The sequence below is a fragment of the Sciurus vulgaris genome (genome assembly GCF_902686455.1).
Source record: "Sciurus vulgaris genome assembly, chromosome: 16".
Taxonomy (NCBI): domain Eukaryota; kingdom Metazoa; phylum Chordata; class Mammalia; order Rodentia; family Sciuridae; genus Sciurus; species Sciurus vulgaris.
In genome coordinates, this window is record NC_136477.1 from 26,859,653 (window position 1) to 26,878,988 (window position 19,336).

Consider the following 19,336-nt stretch of genomic DNA (forward strand, 5'->3'; position numbering starts at 1 on the left):
ACACTACACCAGAACCAGGCACAGCCGCAGAACAAGACCTCAGAGGCTTAGCGAGCATCTCACAGCAAGAGCACACTCACTCTCCATGAGTCTGTGTGGACCCATTGGAGTTTCAGCTTTGTGCTCGTGGTTGGACTGGCCCCACAGCTTTGGTTGACAGTGATTCTGCCTGACAAAATCATCTCATTCCTGCCTCCAAAGTGCATTCTGTTACAGACTAAATGGTTCCATACCATAGGGCACTAGGATGATCAAAGGAGTCTTGGGTGGCAAAGTTCAATTCAATGAAACTTTCCATCCACCCTCCATTGTACATATGGAGAAACTGAGACTCAGAAAGAATCTACCATTTGCCCCAAATGAATCAGCAGCAGTGCTGCAACTAGAACCAAGTGTCCTACCTCCTGGCCAGCGGTGGATGGGAGAAGCATCCCTGTGTCTGATGTTTCTGGGCAGGTATCAACCTGATGCCCTTCTCCACCCAATTTAGGGGTGATGGGGTGTACTTGGAAGCCTGCCAGACTCAGCTTGCAACCCTCCAGCCAGAGCTCTTCCTGTGGCCCCCCTCTTGGCTGGGCATTACCTGTTAGTTAGCACAGCCTCCCACCTTCTGGGGTTGTTATGGAAACCAAACCTGGAGGGGAAGGAGGGAGGGTAGAAAGGAGGGGCGGCAGTCACCCACAGTTGCTAACAGTGTGGGTTTCGCCATCTCAAGACAGGGGTGGGGCAGCACCTGTCCCTCCTCATGGTTCCTTGACCTCCAAAAAGGTTCCCGCTGTGCTGGGGCTGGTGTGACAGGGTAGCGTTCTCATTGCCACCTCTGCTTTCTCTGAGGCAGGGCCCACAGTCTCACCCCAGCTGTCTGTCCCTGACTAGTTGCTTGGCCATAGCAGAGGAGTAGACTGACTTGGAGGAGGGTTTTGCCGCTCCCCACACTGCCTACCCATGTCACCTCTGAAGCTGGCCCTATTGCCCTACAGAGAATCTCTCTTGCCTTGCATTATTCAGGGGCCCCAGGAGAGGCCTCAGTGGGGTCTGGGGTCCCAATATGGGAGGCAGCCAGATGCCGAGTTTTGTACAGAGTGCAACAGCCAGCAGGTCCCCACATCATTGACGTGGTCCCAGATGCCCTCGCCCAGCCCTGCCTTCTCCTTCGAGACTCCCCCCAACACAATTGCTTTCCCTCACACACACCACCAGGCCCAGCTCCCACTCTCAACCACTTGGCCAGCTTTGGAAGCCTGCCAGGAACACAGATGTGTTCCTCCCTGTTCTAGCACCAGCCCGTCCTTGTCACCTGGGGATCCTGGCTTCTCTGTGCTCAGCATCAGCTGCTGAGGAGGCAGATGATGAGTGGAGGGCAGGTACTGTCTGTGCTGAGGATCTTGAAAGTGAGGTAGGTAAGGATAGGCAGGGTCTTCACTGGAGACACCAGGGGACCGACCAGGCCTATCAGGGGCAGGAGGAGAGAAGCAAGGATGGTTGTTCCCTCTCTGACCTGCGCAGTGCTCCACTTACTTCGTGTTACCAGAGGAGCAGCCTCGAAACCAGTGTCCTGAATGAGAGAATCTGCTGTACTAAGCCACACCCAGTAGACCAGCAGCAGGACACTGAGCCCACAGCCTCTGGGGGGCTGAACCACGGCTTCTGTGAGATGGCAGCATTGGTAATATTCCATGCTGAAGTTCACAGTCCCTTGGCAACACCATATCTAGACAGAGACTCCAAGAAGAATGTGGGACAGAGCCTTTGGGTTCTGCGCCATTGAGGACTGTGGAATGGCTCTCAAAAGTTGAGAAGGAATTTGAATCAAATTAACAGACACACACGGGCCAGGACAGGGGAGGTGACTTCTGCTCCCCCGTGAATGATGGGGTTGCATTTGAGTGCCACATCAGAGTTTACAAGCTGAAGTGAGTCCAGGAATGGAAACCACACCACAGGAAGGGTCTGGTGTCGCCAGAGGCAGAAAAGCTCTGGGGATGTATCTACTGACTCCCTCTCTTTGTAAGGATATGTGAGTGAGGAGGGAAAGGCCCATCTACAGGGCCCTATGAAGATGGATGGGCCCCACAAGTAGAAGAGGAAGTTAGTGTCAGCCTAGTGTCAGGGCTTGACCCAGCGACACCAGGACATTGAGTCCCTGCCTAAAGAAGAATGGCCTCAAGAGGAATTCAGAGTCTCTGAGTAGAATATAGGGGCCTGGAGGCCCAGGCTATTTGGCAGAATGAGTGCACACTGTCAGGCTACTCTTGACACTTGCCCAGTATCACAGGGCTGGTGTCCTGGGTCTGACATCATTCAGACACCTGGATCAGAAATACTTGGTTAAACATCAGACATCCTGAGTTCAATGTCCTTGGTTAAACACTGGACACCTTCAGTTAAATGTCAGACACCCTGAATGCAAGGCCTTTGGTTAAATATCACTGGTCTTTTGCCATTGTCCCAATGGCTTTGGTCACACACTGTCCATCTACCTCTCAGACATCCATCTGGTCATGTGACTTGTCCACTGCATGTCCTCACACTCTGCATGGGCAGGTTCCTGTCCCCAAGAAACCAGTGCCCCCTATGACTCTGGAGCCAGAGATGGACAGCTGTCCAGGTTCTAGATGGGAGCCCCACAGCCACTCAACCCTGAGGACCATCACGCAGACCCAGTCAGGACAGACCATGAGAGCTGTTCACCTCCTGATGTCACTCCTGTGGAGACAAGGATGAGCCTGTGATGGGGCACTGACATCACCCAAGGAACCCTCTCTGCCCTTTTGGGTTGTCCATTGCCTTGAGTAGTTAAAGAACAGATAGTCAGCAAACCTCCTTTCCCTTCAATGTCACTATCTTGGGGACTCTTTTTTCCAGTAAGTACTCATGCCACCTCCACCTTGTGACATCAGTGCCTCCTGACCACTCCTTGCACAGAGAGATTCATAGTTGGAAACAGGAAGTGGGCAGCCTTGGAGACCTAGCCACCCCACTGTGGTGACTCAGCCAGGACCAAAGGGTCTCCTGGGTCAGAGCAGCCATGCACAAGCTGATGACAGACAGCAGAAGATGCAGAACAAAATCAACACCAGGAACCCACTTGCTTCCAATATTACCTCCCAGGATACGATTGCCCTCTTCACTCTGATATGGCCCAAGCCTCAGACCTGTCACACAGTTTTGTATCTCAGTCCCTAGTGACTTGGAGAATGGGACAGAGTCATTGCCTCCCAGTGCCAGTTGTTCATGGGAGCGTCACAGACAGAGTCACCTGTGAGCTCGCTGTATGGACATCCTTGAGGCACCCATGCCAAGGTCCAATATCAGGAGAGTTAAGATCAGGAAGAAAGCCCAGAGCAGGGCCCAGGCCACCCACAGCTTCCCTGAGGGACAGGGAGAAGGGAGAGGGCTGGTTGGGGAGGGCAGGCTGAGGTTCTGCTTTGTAATTCCCAATAACTGTGGTTTGATTCTGCAGGTATGTATCAGAAAATATAAAGCTAGGCAATTTGTCGGCTCTTCGAACTTTCAGAGTCCTGAGAGCTCTAAAAACTATTTCAGTTATCCCAGGTAAGATGCCCAGGTTTGCCTCTCAGATCTCAGCTACAAGTGACTCTCTCTCTGTCTCCCCCACCCTTCTCCTCCTATGACCGTGTGTCTTCTATGGGCGTGTTGTCACTGTCTCGTGTGTGAATTTCCCTTGTTACAGATATACAACTGAATTTGTGGACCTGGGCAATGTCTCAGCCTTACGCACCTTCCGAGTCCTCCGGGCCCTGAAAACTATATCAGTCATTTCAGGTGAAAATCAGGTTAAACGCCAAGGCTGGAGGGACATGCCTGGGACTTTCCAACCACCTGGGAGTCAAGGCGACCCTCAGGACGGCCCTGTGAATGTGCCTGTCACCAGAATACCTCTTCCCAGAGCTCAAAGTGGTGGATGCACCTGTCCCCCCAGAGTCTCAGAATGGCCTTCAGGCTGCCCATGCCAGCCTGGCTCACTCTCAGACACCAGGGGCTACGGAGCACCCCACCGCAAGGCCTGCATTGAACCCAGACTCTTCTCCAAAGGGTGAATTTCTCTTCCAGCTGATCTCAGCTGCTTGCAAAGCTAAAAGCTTGCACATACATTGCTTTAGGCTGAAGCGTCCGTCCCCTTTGGGAAACCAAAAGGACCTCATTTGAGGGAATCCACATCGGCAGCCAGATCAAAAGGGAAAGCCCTGGCACCGTCTTTTTTGGCTGAGTGCCCATTCCCAGCCTTGTGCCCCTTCTGGTGACAGGTGCACAGCTGGAACCTCAGCCCCATTTGGTGGAAGGGAGTGTGCTCTGTGGACAGGCATCACTGGGCCATGGCGTCTAACAGCCCTCGCTGCATGGTGCGGTAGAGGTTTAGCAAACCGTGCATGGTAGCCTCGGGAAGAAATCCTCCTTGACAGATGTTGGCAATTGTGCACCAAAAATCTTCTAAGCCCAGAAGGTCTTGCTAGAAACCACTGTGCCCATTCATTCATGAAACTCAAAGATGGCCAAGTCTTGAGGGCCAAGTTGGGTGAGATGCTAGTGCTGAAGTTGAGTACCACCCAGGGGACTCTTACTCTTACTCTCCTCAGAGTAATGAAAGCCAAACTCACAAAGATTCCCATTATGAAGAACTTGCTCTGTAGAGACAGTGCCCAGAGGCTTCTTCCAAAGCCTTCTCTGAATGTTCCTACACTCAGAACCAGAGAAGGCTCTTCTTTTAAGAAAGTGGCTGCAGGCAGGTCAGACCTCAAGAAAGGATTAGTTAAACGAGATGATCACATCCACTTCTGATTTGGAACACTGGTGCTTCCCAAACCTACCAAAGAGTTTATCTGCTACTGCCCCCAGAGGGTCAAAAGCCCTGCTCTGAAGTCCCTGCCCTGGGGGTTTCCTGGTCAGGTTAATTATATTGTAAGAGGAACCCCCAACTATTTTGTGTTCACACTAAGCCTCAGAATCTTCCTCCTGGTCTCTGAAGCCACCATGGCTTCACCCTTTCACCTCTCCTCTCCCTCTGGGCCCTTCAGAGTGACCCAGACTCCTACCAAAAGCCAGTAGCAGGTAGGACATTCACCCTTCAGCTACTCCTGTGAGGCCACCATTAAGATAGGAACACACATAAGTGCTCAGAAGCCTCCCAGTCTGTCCTCCAGGTTCCCAGGGAACCTCACAGGGGACTCCCACCCCAGAGTAGATGAACCACAGTTATTACGAAAAGCCATGTCCTGGTCCGTTTTAAAAGAAAGATTTACACAGGAAAATATTTCAGCCCTGGAGAAAAGGAGAAAGACCACTGACCCCAGCCCAGACCACTGCTCTCTTCAAGGCCACCAGCAGCCCACCAAGGCAGCAGAGAGCGGACCCCAGAAGTGGTCGTCAGAAGAGAGCTGTGGGTGGCACGCAAGAGGACTCCCCAGGACCAAGCCCTCACAGCTTCAGCCCTCTTCAGACCTCAGTTTCCTTTTCTTTAAAACCAGAGTGAAGTCAGAGTGGTAGGTCCCAAGGGCCCTCCCACCCAGCCTGTCACAGCTTCTGTGATAGCAGGACTTCCCTCCTAATCCTGAGGACTCCTCTTCCTGGGCCTTGAAGAAAGAGTCCCATGAATCGGTTGGAGCCATTCTTGCCAGAAGTGAAGTCCATCATTGGTATGAAACAGGTTTAAAGGGGTTACCCTCATCCGTGAACTGAGTATTTTTCCAAAGTACGTCAGCCTAACAGTGGCAGTTTGTGTTTTCAAGCTGCTGCCCACCAGCCCTCACTTGTTCCCCACAAGATATGAGCAGTGTCTCTAGGCTGAGGGAGCAGCCCAGAAACGTGACCCACGGGGGATCCCAGGGCCTCTTCTACTGATAACCGCTAAAGTAAAGAGAGTTGGGGGATCCTACCACCACTCTATGCTCAGACCCCTGCCAGCTCCACCCACTGTCCCCACAGTTGCCAACATCTGCCAGGACAATTTCCACAGAGTGCGGGGTGCCTGAGCCCTGGGCAGGCAGCAGTGATAGCCGCACCACTCTCCCATGACTGCCTCCCATTGCTGCCTCCTTTCTGGGCCTTGGGCACAGTAGCCACAGGTGCTTCTAACCCTTTAACCGGCTGGACAATAGATGGATGGAGCTTAATCTGAGATCTGGCCGCATGGGCGGGGGCGGGGCCCTGCTGTTGGCAGAGGGGCCCCCACTCCCGGCGCTCCGCTGGCACTTGTCCTAGGTCTAGAGCTAAGGGTCAGACTGAACGCGTCTACACATGCTTTTCTGTCACCCCGCTGTGTGGTGCTGGCTTCCGCAGGGAACTGGGGCTGTGCAACTAACAGACCACAGCCTCTCCTCTCAGCTTTGGGGAATGGGAGGTATTGGGAGGGTCCCAGAGGGACAAGCAGATGGGGAAGATGCAACATAGGTCAACCCTTTCTGTTCCCCAGATACGGGCCCAATCCAGAGCAGGCCTCTTAGGACATCGCCCACCACGGTCCCGCCAAACCTGTCGCCTCACGTTCCCAGCGCATATACACTAGCCCAGGACCACCCCCAGATCCTGGGTTCCCTAATTGCCTCTAAATAATCAAAACCCCCTGTGTCATCAAAGAGAACCTCCTGCTGGGGTAGGAGGACCCTCTACCTCACCAGGGTAGCAGGTACCAAGAAAGCTGTTTCTCTCACCATCTCGGCACCCAGGTCGAGGTCTCTACATTCCTCTGGAGTGAGCCTGGACTTGGGTCTCTTCCCATGGACTACAGTAAAAGGGCCAGGACCAGTCCTCACATACCTAGGAACCATCCAGAGTTATCAAGAAGATGCACTTTCTATACCATTTCATATATTTGGCTAGTGGAGACTAAAGAGGACCTGGTCCCTCATTAAAAATACAAGACTAGACCGGATTCCCACCTGAGGCAATCAGGACAGAATTGCAGCTAAGGAAAGGGGGCTTTGGTCTTAAAGGTCTAGAAACCTCCCTCACTCTGTCTCCACTTTGTAGTTGCCCTCCCTGACCCCACCCCAGTGCTCAGGGGCCCGGGGAGGCCTAGCTCCCACCCAGAGGAGTGTGGAGCAGGGTGCCCACGATGACCTACACCTTTCTCACCTTTGCCAGGCCTGAAGACCATTGTGGGGGCCCTGATCCAGTCCGTGAAGAAGCTGGCTGACGTGATGGTCCTCACGGTCTTCTGCCTCAGCGTCTTTGCCCTCATCGGCCTGCAGCTCTTCATGGGCAACCTGAGGCACAAGTGCGTCCGCAACTTCACGGAGCTCAACGGCACCAACGGCTCCGTGGAGGCCGACGGCCTGGTCTGGGACTCACTGGACCTCTACCTCAATGATCCAGGTGTGGACTGGCTCTGTGGCCTGGGGACACTTAATGAGACCATCAAGGCTATCCATCTGCCACATGGGCCTCACCAGAGGGCAGGCTCCCAGGGCCTTACAAGGACAGATTGCCCTTGGAGTTCCCAGGCTAGGCAGAGAAATGAGGTTTGAAAAATAGGAAGGATGGAGTTAGAAGGTTTGGAAGGAGGGCTGACCTAGGAAGGTGGGGAGACCAGGAGCTTAATCTGAGACCTGCAGAGGGGTGTCACTTTAGGGAAAGGGAACCATGTGGAGCTGGGGTCCTTGGTGAGGCTTCAGGGTAGAGCCCCACCTCCTTGGTGTGGGGATTTTCCAGTCCATGTCAACGTTCCTTACCTGGTGCTGATTCCATGCCCTTGTACCCCAGAACCCTGTGAGAGAATAAGTGGGTGATTGTAGTGCAATTGTGGGGGCTCCTCATTTCACTGTCCCAGGGTTTACACTTCCATCCTCCAGGCTGATGTCCACTGCCTCTCTGGATTACGGCCATCAATCTAGATCAAAGGGAGACACTGGGGCAAGGCCAGATGCCAGGCCACAAGCACCCAGAGGGCCATTCTGAAGTTAGGGCCACTTACATGAACACCAGCTTGCCGCTCTGTTAAATAGAAATGGACAGAAGATCAATGAGTAAATGTGCTTATGGGTCAGCTGTGGCCTTCTAGCCGTGGCTCTCAAACTTCAGCATACACCCGAGGCACCCAGAAGGCTCCAGAAAACACAGGCTGCTGGGTCCCAGCCCAAGTTTCTGGGTCAGTAGGTCTGGCTGGCATTTGGGGTGCTGTAACTAACCAGTTCCCAGATGCTGCTGAGGCTGCTGGTTGGGGACCACACTTTGACAACTGCTGCCTTAGACAAAGGCAGGTAATGGGGAGTGATGGGGACTGACAATGGCCTCAGTGAGGAGGGGACAGGGCACGTGTCCTGAGTCTCACCTGGTCCAGCCCCAGGCCTGCCTGAACAGACCAGTGTTTCCATGGTGACTGTGGGAGGCATCTCTTCCACCTTTTATGCAGTGGAAGAGGGTCCAGAGCCGGGCAGTAGCCTGTCAAGGCTACGCGGTGACTCAGCAGCGAAGCCGGAACTCTGCCCAGGCCCTTGTCTCTTGGTTCATGGCCTCTCTTGACCTGCTGGCCCCCTGAGTTCCTGGGGGAAGCTCCCGATGGGTATCACTGAGGCCTTGCCCAGGCCTTCCTGTGTCTTCTAGAGCATAGGGACCCTGACAGGGGAACGTCTGTGGAGGAAGACCAAGGCCAGGGAAGCAGCTAGAGTTGCCCAAGTCCTGGCCAGGCCAAGAGTAGTGGTCACAGTAAGGACAAAGTAGAAAGCAGCCACCAGTGATGTTTCTATCTCTGTAAAACCCTGAAGGCAAGGTGGGAACCCCAGGGGGCTGCCCACTATGCCTCTCACCTTCTGATGTTTCCCTTTTAGAAAACTACCTGATCAAGAATGGCACCTCTGACGTGTTACTGTGTGGGAACAGCTCAGACGCCGGGTAGGTGGCACCCACCCAGGGGCACTTCTCCTAGCTGTCTCCTGGCTTTCTCGACTGCCTGTGCCCTCTGTGTGTGTCCTGCCCTGGGGACAGGTCGTCCCTTGTCTTCCTTCCCTGCCAGGACCTGGCAGCTTCCCCACCCACTCCCACCTCAGAGGAGACAACTGGTGAAGAGAGGTCAGGGACAGATGGACAGGGACAGCCAAGAGAGCCCTGACGATGGGGGCCCTGCGGGGGCCAAGCTTGACTCCATTTATTTTCCATCAGCTCCGCAGGGCCCACCTTCCGCCCCAGGCTTGACTCCCTCCCTGCTCATCTGCCCCAAGGGGGTGAATGTCCTCCCCAACAGCCTGGCCTCTTCAAGGCTAAGCAGGACATGATCCTGGCTGCACCTGACTGTGGTCCCCAGACACACCCAGACTCCATGTGCAGTTTCCAGGGCTCTGAGCACACTGGGGTCTGAGGCAAGGCGATTGGGCCATGGGTTGTTAAGTGAAGGGACTCACCTAAGACCCTAGATGAGGATCGTAGGACATTAGCTAGGCACAGACCCCTTGTCTGCATCCTCCCCCTGCCAAGTGCACCCCTCCACATCTCTGTCTCTCTCTCTCTCTCTCTCACACACACACACACACACACACACACAGGAATGCAGTCAGGGCCACCTTTCTGGGAGAGAGTCTCCCACCTCCAACTCCGTGACTTGTGCATCTGCCTCACTGGACAAAGTCTGTGTGAGCCATGATGTAAGGGTGTGTTCTCCAGACACAGCTAGGCCCAGCCTGTCCTCCCCAGGGTTATTCCTTCACCCCACCCCCCTGCCTTTACCCTGGGCTTAGCTAAGTCTCCTGTACCCCTCCCCAGGTGCCCATGCTGTGTCCAGCTCCCTGTGGGGTGGCCAGGCAGAGGAAAGAGCATCAACCAGACCCTAGCACTTGTGCTTGGTGGGGAGAGGCAGCTCCAACAGCAGCAGTGTGTCGTGTGGGCGGGAGAGGGGCTGGATGTAGGCCTCAGAGAACACAGACAGGTAGAGAGAAGAGGGAGATGGCGTCCTGGGTGGAGGCATGGAGGCCGGACCCAGCAGTGCAGCCCCAGGGCTGTGCAGCTCAGCCTCACAGAGCAGTAGGGCACACCTTGGGCTGCCCAGGGAAACGAGCTAGGCCCAGCAAGGGTCTCAAGGGCAGAGGACCCTTTCCAGAATGGGACAGAGTGCATGTCTGACTGCAGGACATGTCCCGAGGGCTACCGGTGCCTAAAGGCAGGCGAGAACCCTGACCACGGCTACACCAGCTTCGACTCCTTCGCCTGGGCCTTCCTGGCACTCTTCCGCCTGATGACACAGGACTGCTGGGAGCGCCTCTACCAGCAGGTATGTAGGTTCCCCGGGCCAGCAGAGGGAGGCCAGGTGTGGGCTCAGGAGCGAGGCTGCACAAGTGACTAGCAAGAAGTGGCCCCAGCACCTGCCCCGGTGAGAGCTGCGGAGGAGACAGAAGACAATGACACTTGCATCTAAGGGATAGGAGCTCAGCAAGCAAAGAAACTTTCTTTTGCTGATGACCAAGTAACCATCCCTTCATATAGGACTCTCTCTTCTCTGAGAGTGGGATACTCCTCCACCTTCTAGGATGGAACATTCTCCTGTGTGAGCATCTTGTTCCCCCCAGTCAGGTGGGATGTCTGCCTCCCTCTAGGTAGAATTCTGTCCTGTGTGTAGGTTATTCTCCTCTGGAAGTTAGCAATGGCCCTCTCTCTACGTGGGGCATGCTCTGTATCTCCCCCCCAACCCCCAGGCTTGGCTCTTTGAAGCCCTGGCACACCAGTCTTGTCACTTGGAAATGCCATAACCCAGAAGGGGCACCAGTGAGGATGACCTCTTTACCCTTGCTCCTCCAGACCCTGAGGTCCGCAGGGAAGATCTACATGATTTTCTTCATGCTTGTCATCTTCCTGGGCTCCTTCTACCTGGTGAACCTGATTCTGGCCGTGGTTGCCATGGCCTATGAAGAGCAAAACCAAGCCACCATTGCAGAGACGGAGGAGAAGGAAAAGCGCTTCCAGGAGGCCATGGAGATGCTCAAGAAAGAGCATGAGGTGGGTGAGCAGTGCAGACAAGGAGCCTCCAGGTCAAGCCCTCACCCAATGGTAGGTACCTGGAGATGTGATGCATGCTGGGTAGAGCTGGTTCTTGGAGGCATGGTGCACACTGGGTAAAAAGCTGTGCCTTCTGGGTAAAGGTATTTCCTGTGAGTGTGGTGTCTGCTGGGTAAAGTTGTTTCCTGTGGCCATCATGTCTTCCAGGTGAAGGTGATGCCAGCTGGGTAAAAATGGTGCATGCTGGGTAAAGTGGTCCCTGTGAGCACATTGCATGCTGGATAAAGAGATCCATGTGTCTATGGACATAGTTTATCCTGGTCAAGTGATAGCTCTGGTTGGGTAGTAAGGAAGGCTCAAGGTTGAGCTAACTCAGAAAATAAGCCCTGGCAATGCTTCCCTGGCTGCCCACTGTCCTCCACGTGGTGACTGGAGGAGACTGTTATAGAGCCAGCTATTTATTAGAAGCCAGACCATAGGCATCCACTTGTTCTTCTCACTGCCCCATGCCACCTCCTCCAGCATCCTCTGGCCAGCTGAACCTTCTTCTTGATCCACTGCCCTTTAGTTCTGCTACTTCCTCTATTTATCAAGGGATCAATATCCCTTCTACCTGTCCCACTCTCTCACCTCTTCCAAGAGCTGCCCACTGCATCCATTCCTTTCTTCCTTCAAGGATCTTGATTTTTCTCAGAACACCCTGACTTGGTCTGAGATTATCTCCAGATGCCCCCGTTTGGGGTTGAAGGTGCACGTCCATTTATTGATGAGGCAGACCAAATTGCTAAGAGTTCTTGGCCTACCTAAGCCCGAGGCTACACAAAGTCTCTCAATGACTTGACTGAGATGTCCTTTCCTCCACTCTTTTCTAGGCCCTCACCATCAGGGGTGTGGACACTGTGTCCCGTAGCTCCTTGGAGATGTCCCCTTTGGCCCCAGTAACCAACCATGAGAGAAGGAGCAAGAGGAGAAAACGATTGTCTTCGGGGACAGAGGAGTGCGGGGATGACAGGTTCCCCAAATCTGACTCAGAGGATGGTCCCAGAGCAATGGTAAACCCCAGCTGTGGTCACAGCCTTTGCATGGTAGATCTGGCTTCAGATGGCTATATTGCTGGGGCTCTGGTTGAGGCATCCCCGGACCCCCTTCCACCTGTTCTTGTTTCCCAGGGAAATTCTTGGTGTGGAGGAGCCCTGGGCAGAGGACAAACTAGATTTGGGTGTTAGAGTAGCCTCGACCTGGGTGTCTAGTCCTCTTTCATGGGGACTGTGGATGGGTCCTCACCTAGTATAGATTGGTAGGAGCCCAAGGACATGCCATGCAGGTGAAGGGACATGACCAAGTGCCCCAGGCTGGCCTGTCTACACCAGGAGCTTCCTGCCTCCTCCTCCCCTTTCCCAGCCTCAGCCCCACCTTCAGGCCCAGATGAACGGTCAAAGCCCCAGAGGCATAGACTTGAGGTGAGGAAAGATGCCCGAAGGTGCAGGATACCCTCACAGCCCCTTCTGAATACCCTCGGGCTCAGCCCACCCAGTTCCTGGGTGACTGGCAAAAGCCCCCAGTGCTCCGAGAAGTCCAGCCAACCCCTTGCACTGGAGTTGGGCTGGGAGCGCGTGAGGAGCCGCCTTGGTCATGCCCCTGCTCCCTGTGCCCTCAGAATCGCCTCGGCCTCGCCCACGGCCTCAGCAGGACTTCTGTGAAGCCTCGCTCCAGCCGCGGGAGCATTTTCACCTTCCGCCGGCGAGATCTGGGCTCCGAGACGGACTTTGCAGATGATGAAAACAGCACGGCGGGGGACAGCGAGAGCCACCGCACGTCCCTGCTGGTGCCCTGGCCCCTGCGCAGGCCCAGTGCCCAGGGACAGCCCAGTCCTGGGGCTTCAGCTCCTGGCCACGCCCTCAATGGCAAAAGAAATAGCACCGTGGACTGCAACGGGGTGGTCTCTTTGCTGGGGGCAGGGGACCCAGAGGCCACGTCTCCAGGCAGCCGTCTGCTTCGCCCTATGATGCTGGAGCGCCCCCCAGACACGGTGAGCCAGCCCCACAATGCAGGCCCCAGGGAAGATCTGATCTCCCAAACCACCCTTCAGCACCAGGCCCAAATCTACTGGCCAGGTATTGACGGAGCACCTACTGCGTGCTGTACTACCAAGACATCTCTGCCTGTGTGGCACCTCCATGCCAATACGGGCAGACTGACAAAAATCAAAGAAAGAAGAATGGTGTACGTAAATGTATATAAAGTGCGTAATGGTGATGAACCAGGATGATGCTGAAATATTTCAGTGGTAAGGTTTAGGCACCAAGATGCCACAACAGTACAGACCAGTGTCCTGGAGGCCCTGTGCTCTGCCATGTGATTGCCCTTTAGATGGCAGGGTCAGGGACAAGCCATCCCAGGGGTTCTGGGAGAAGGGCTAGGGTGGCAAGGGGAAACTGGGTAACGATTATTCACCAAGTTGGAAATAAGCAGTACTTTACCAAGTGCCGAATCAGTATCAGCCCAAGTAATAAGTGGTGTGGGGTTGGAGCAGGAATAGGGGAGCGGGAACCCCCTACTCTTTAAGAGGCATTTGAATAAGGACTGGGAGAAGACCAAGAGCCACGCTGCTCTCTGAAACTAGGAGGGGTGGTACAGTAGAGTGGTTGGCACCCCAGCTCTGGAGACACCCTGGGTTTGAATCCCAACTCATAGCTGACCAGCTGGATGGCTGTGGACAAGTTACTTTATTTCTCTGTACCTCAAGTGTCTTCATCTGTAAAATGGGTGAAAAAAATACCCATCTCAGCAAAGTTGTGAGGATGACATGGGCTAATATGGCAAGGCCCTGCAGACTATGTGAACATATTAGATATTAGAACACGATAGTGACACTGTTACTACTGTCATCTGGGGAAGTGTGCTCCAGGCATAAAGAATAGCAGGTGCAAAGGCCCTGAGGCAGAAGCACACCTAGGCTGTTGAGCCATGGCTGGAATAGAGGTGCGAAGGAAGGAGGCTGGGGTCACTGTCAGAGGGGTTGGGGAGGGGCCATCCAGATCATGAAAGGCCATTGAGAGATTTGGTCACTCAATCAGCAGATCCACAGGCAGACTGATGACTGCCCATCAACTGTTCAGTATCCTTGTACTGATCTCTGTCCCTCATCACAGTGCCAAAACAGCCTGCCCAGCTGAATGTGTGGCTCAGACCTGAGGCCAGCAGGGGATGGAGGCAGGCCAGCTTTCTGAGGGAAAAATGACTAGACTGGCCGGGAGACTTGGTCAGGGTGGTGGAGGTGAGGCTGAAGAGGGAGGGCCCCCCACCGGATGGCCCCATGTGCTCGGCTCAGACTTACCTTCGCGGTGGGACTGTACAGGTTAATCTTCTTGTGCCTCTATTTCCTCACCTGTAAAGTGGAAATAAAATTAATAATGTCGGGGCTGGGGTTGTGGCTCAGTGGCAGAGTGCTTTCCTACCATGTGTGAGGCACTGGGTTCAATCCTCAACCCCACATAAAAATAAATAAAATAAAGGTTTTTAAAAAGTTAATAATGTCATCAGGTTGTGGTGAGGACCAGGAGAGTTAAAACAGAGCAGTGCTTAGGCCCATTCTTGGCTCCCGATCAAAGTGGTTATTATTACTATCTGCCATTGGTATTATTGAATAAAGCCTCCTGGGGTGCTTTGCGGGGGTCACCTGGGGCAGGTGTGTGAGGGGGAGGAACTGTGGTTCTCGTGGGGGCAGAACAGCTTCTGGACCCATCACCTGGAGGGTGGGTGTCTGGCTTCCAGGAACATCATGCAGCAGGCAGGTCCAGCTCAGGAGCAAGCCTCAGGGTAGCAAGTTGGCACACTAATAGAATTTCCTAATCTCATTAGGGAGAAAATCATCTCATTGTGCAGCACATGTCGGGAGGAATCTAAGTTCAAACACTTCATTACCGGGAACTCTGACTTCACCCATTCTCACTTCTGTAGGGCCCATTTGTAACCTTAAAGGGATTAGCAGGCCAAGACGGGGTCATTTGCAAAGTTAAAGGAATTATCGACCAACATGGAGACATTTGAAAAGTCCAAGAGATTAGCAGGCGGCAGGCCCCTGGGAATTCCTTGTCTGCTTCCACTGGGTCCCCAGTGAGTGGCTGCTGCCTAGTTCTGGTCTGAAAAGGCAGCACAGGTTTAGGCACTGTGGTCGGGGTGGGAAGGTGGGAGAAAGGGCCAGTCCACCAAGGACTCATGTTCAGTTTATCCAGACTTGGGGGAAAGGGTGACAGTTCACTTTGTCCCCATCTGTACGAGCGTGCCGGTCCAGAGGGCCAAATGGAGTCAGGGGAAGCACACTAAATAGCCACTCTTTTTCTCCCTCCATATGTTAGAACTTCATCTTGCATCTAGCAAGTTGGGGACAGAGCTGGACTTCTAACCAGTGCCTCCTGGTTCCCAACTAATTTATCCATCTATCTAGTGCCATCCAGCTGGGTTGAATGCCAGGTGGCATTGAGGCTCCAGTTTTATAGCTGTGAATAGATTAAACCTGACCTCTGCCCTCATGAAGTTCATCCGGAGTCAGGAAAACAGACCGTGTACTGATAAATATGTTCAGGTCACAACAGAAAGTTGCCGGGGGAGCGTTGGGATTGGGGACTGTAGGTGAGAACATTCAGGGAAGGCCTTCTCAAAAAGGAGACATTTAAACCAACAGGCAAAGGGTTTTAGGGAGCCAGGCACAAAGACGCAGAGAAAACAGGAGGAAAGACTTGAGGAAGAATGGGCTTGACATGTTGAAGGGACGAGAGACCCAGCAGAGCCAGGTGTGACAGCAACATCAGAAAGGGACAGGAAATGAGTTTGGGGAGTTAGGATTTGAAGTACACAGGACCTCGTAGGTCATAGAAAAGCTTGGATATACTCTGAATAAGATGGGAGCAGAGAGGGGGGAGTTGAACAGAAGAGTGTTATTTTCCAGTTCATTTTTGTAGGGATCCCTTTCTGCCATGGAGGGAAAAAAGAGAAGATGAGGCCAGTTAGGAGGCCATTGCAGTAGTTGTGGAAAGAGACCATGATGGCTCACACTAGGATGGTTTATCAGTCAGCTGTTGCCACCATAGTGCTGTGTAACAAACAATGCCAGACGTCAATGGACAATAATAAGCCTTAATCCTCATGCTCCTTATCTGCACGTTGGCCATGATTTGGCCCATCTAGTTTGAGCTGGCCCGGGGAACTCTGCTTTTGGAAACCATTTGTTCACACTGTGGGTTAGGTTGGGACTACTCCACTTGTCTTTGTTCTGAGGCCTGGGCTGGAAGGGTAGATGACTGGATTCACAGAGGATTCCTGGAGCCCAAGGGCAGGGCAAACAGCACTGGCATATTTTAGGCTTCTGTTCACATGACATCCACTTACAAGCCACTTGGCCAAAGTAAGTCTGCTTCATTGGGGCAGGAAAGTCTCCTTCACCCATAGTAGAAAGGGAAAGAGAGAATACTTGCTTGATAACTCAAACCATCAGAGATAGTAACAAAGTAGCAGAGACATTGGAAGGACTTAAATGTGCTTATGAGTTAAAGCGGCCAAATTTATAGCTGGTGCAGTGGAGCATGCCTGTAATCCCAGCAACTCAGGAGGCTGAAATAGGAGGATCACAGGTTTGAGGCCAGCCTCAGCAACTTAGCAAGGCCCTGTCTCAAAATAAAAAGGCCTGGGGATCTCAGTGGTAAAACTCCCCTGGGTTCACCACCCTCAAATAGTTGTTGAACCTACTGTGGCACCAGCCATCTCAGCCCTTTCCAGAACCTCTGCTCCAATGCTTCCTTGACTGGCAGCTCACTACTTCCCTGGGCGCATTTCACAGAGGTCCCACACTTGTGAAGATTGAACTTAACTTGAACCCAGATCTCTTTGGAACCTACCCCACACCCTGGCTCTGCCACGCTGAGTGGCCCTTGCCTGTCTCCCCTCTGCCCTACACAGATCTCCACTAGTGCATGCTGAGCAACCTGGCTCCCTCCACAGCCCCAGCTCCAGCTCATGGACCGTGGTTGTGCAGGGCGCTGCTCACATGAAGTTCTTGTGAGCCCTCCTGGGTTCTGGGGGGTCTGTGTAAGCCTGAGGATCACCTGCCAGCCAGCTCCATACACCAGGCATCTCTATTTTCAGGTCTGGTTCTTTTGCTTATAAAAATGATGTGTGCTTGCTGGAAACAAGTCCAGCTGTGCAGAGCTGCACAAAGTGAACAGGTACTTTCTGCCTGCTCCCTGCTGCCCCCAATCCAGTTCCCCAGATATCTCCACTTTAACAGTCAGTATTTATCTTCCAGACCTTCGTCTTGGTTTTTCCTCCAACTGTTTGTCTTGGAGATGCTCCCATGGGATCATACACAGAACCACCTCATTCTTGTTATTGTCTATATCAGAGTCCACAGTTGGGTTGTATCTATAATTGATTTTCATAGTCTTCCTATTGATTGGTTGTTTTGTTTTTATGGTATTCGGAACAGTGCTGCCATGAACATCATTTATGTATATTTTGGGTGCATGTATATAATTATTTATGAAGTTAGATTACTAGACAAGGAATGGCAGGGCCAATTTAAAATTTTCTCGTTAGAGTCAAACTACCTCCACAAAATACATGGCCTCCTACCAGCCACATCTAAGCAGTATTGTTTTTTGTTTCTGTTGATGTCATCTTAAAGCATGTTAGATTTTTTTTTTTTTTCCAGCTTCTTTGTGCTCTTGACTCCAGGGAGTTTGTGGTCAATTAAGACTCCCAGATCACTTTTGCAGGTACTAATGTATATGACAGCATTTGGCACAGAAGGGACCCGTGTTGTACTTGTGCTTTCCTGACCACACTCAAGAATCACTGCCAATGAGAGGTGGTAAAGAATTAAAAAAAAAAAAAAAAAAAAAAAATGAAGGCAATAATGATTGGCAGGAGGCATAGAAGAAGGGCAGTTATTAGCTGGGAGAGAGTTGGACTTAGCTTCTCTAAGCCCAGCATCTAATATCCCATCAAGACCTCCATCTTGTCCCCTGCAACCTCCCCAGCCTGAGCCTGGACTGGCCACCCCAGGCCCAGCAGGACTACAGCTGGGAGCAGGACCCCCCACCCAAACCAGGCTGACACTCTCTTCTGGTTGCACCCAGACCACGCCATCGGAGGAGCCAGGTGGACCCCAGATGCTGACGCCCCAGGCTCCATGCGTTGATGGCTTTGAGGAGCCGGGAGCACGGCAGCGGGCCCTCAGCGCTGTCAGTGTCCTCACCAGTGCGCTGGAAGGTCAGTGCCCTGTGTTGTGCAAACACTCCACACTTCTGCTCTAGGCCCCTCACCTCCATCCCACCCTGCGCGGGCCTCCTCCATCTGACACCTGGACACGTCCATCAGACTTTTCTATCCTCTGCAGCCTTCATGTGCTTGCCTGTGCTCTGGTGTCCTGTTCTTTCCTAGGCATGCTCACGTCTGTCATGCTGTGTCCCAGGCTATTACCTGTCACATCCCTGACTCTCCCAAGCAAACCCAGTCTCCTTAGAATCACCCTACCCCAAGCAGCCCTTCCTGATCCAGCCCAGCCTTTCCTACATTCCTGGCAACCCACATCCATCCCAGCCAGACGTGCATGACCCAGACAACAAAACCCAGCTAACTCCCTGGCTGTCCCCCAGAGTTGGAGGAGTCTCACCGCAAGTGTCCACCGTGCTGGAACCGCTTTGCCCAGCGCTACCTGATCTGGGAGTGCTGCCCGCTGTGGATGTCCATCAAGCAGAAAGTGAAGTTCGTGGTCATGGACCCGTTCGCTGACCTCACCATCACCATGTGCATCGTGCTCAACACGCTCTTCATGGCGTTGGAGCACTACAACATGACAACCGAGTTTGAAGAGATGCTGCAGGTCGGAAACCTGGTAAGAGCCACCTGCCGCTGACTCTCCAGCAGGCGTCCCGGAGCAAAGGGCTGTGGGTCATCTGGCGAAGCCTTCATGGGGAAGGGAGAGGGGATCCTGAACACAAGGGGTCTTTTGAGCAGGGGAGGCATCCTGGAAGGCCTCCGGGAGGAGCGGGTCTCAGGGTCAGCTTTTAAGGACTGTAGAGATGTAGATTTGGAGTGGAAGGTTATGGAGATGCCCACAGGCTGGAAAACAGGGAACTGGGGGTAAGCCTGATATGAGTAGAGAGGGAGGAGACTGCATACAAAAAGCAGCAATTCTTTTATGGTCAGAACTTGCACAGGTGAGCATAGGTGACATTGGACAGGAAGAGGATGGATAGACATTTGGATGGAGGGATGGAGGAAGGGAAGGACAGAGAGATGAACAGATACATGGATGGCTGGGCATAGTGAGTAAATCAGGCAAAGCCAGATTTGAATTCTGACTCAGCTCTTACTAACTATGAGACCTCAAGCAAAGTAC

The 19,336-nt window shown here is 53.1% G+C and overlaps 1 protein-coding gene across 2 annotated transcripts in view; it reads left to right on the forward strand.

Moving 5' to 3' along the window:
- SCN5A (sodium voltage-gated channel alpha subunit 5) overlaps positions 1–19,336 on the forward strand; it is a 97,649-nt gene that overhangs the window by 31,037 nt on the left and 47,276 nt on the right. For both annotated transcript variants that reach the window (XM_079115608.1, XM_079115609.1), the window contains exons 6-14: positions 3,695–3,786; positions 7,102–7,332; positions 8,784–8,847; positions 10,075–10,216; positions 10,741–10,938; positions 11,811–11,990; positions 12,596–12,967; positions 18,072–18,204; positions 18,591–18,829. In XM_079115608.1, the coding sequence (XP_078971734.1) occupies positions 3,695–3,786; positions 7,102–7,332; positions 8,784–8,847; positions 10,075–10,216; positions 10,741–10,938; positions 11,811–11,990; positions 12,596–12,967; positions 18,072–18,204; positions 18,591–18,829 (1,651 nt within the window). The remainder of the gene's footprint in view (positions 1–3,694; positions 3,787–7,101; positions 7,333–8,783; positions 8,848–10,074; positions 10,217–10,740; positions 10,939–11,810; positions 11,991–12,595; positions 12,968–18,071; positions 18,205–18,590; positions 18,830–19,336) is intronic.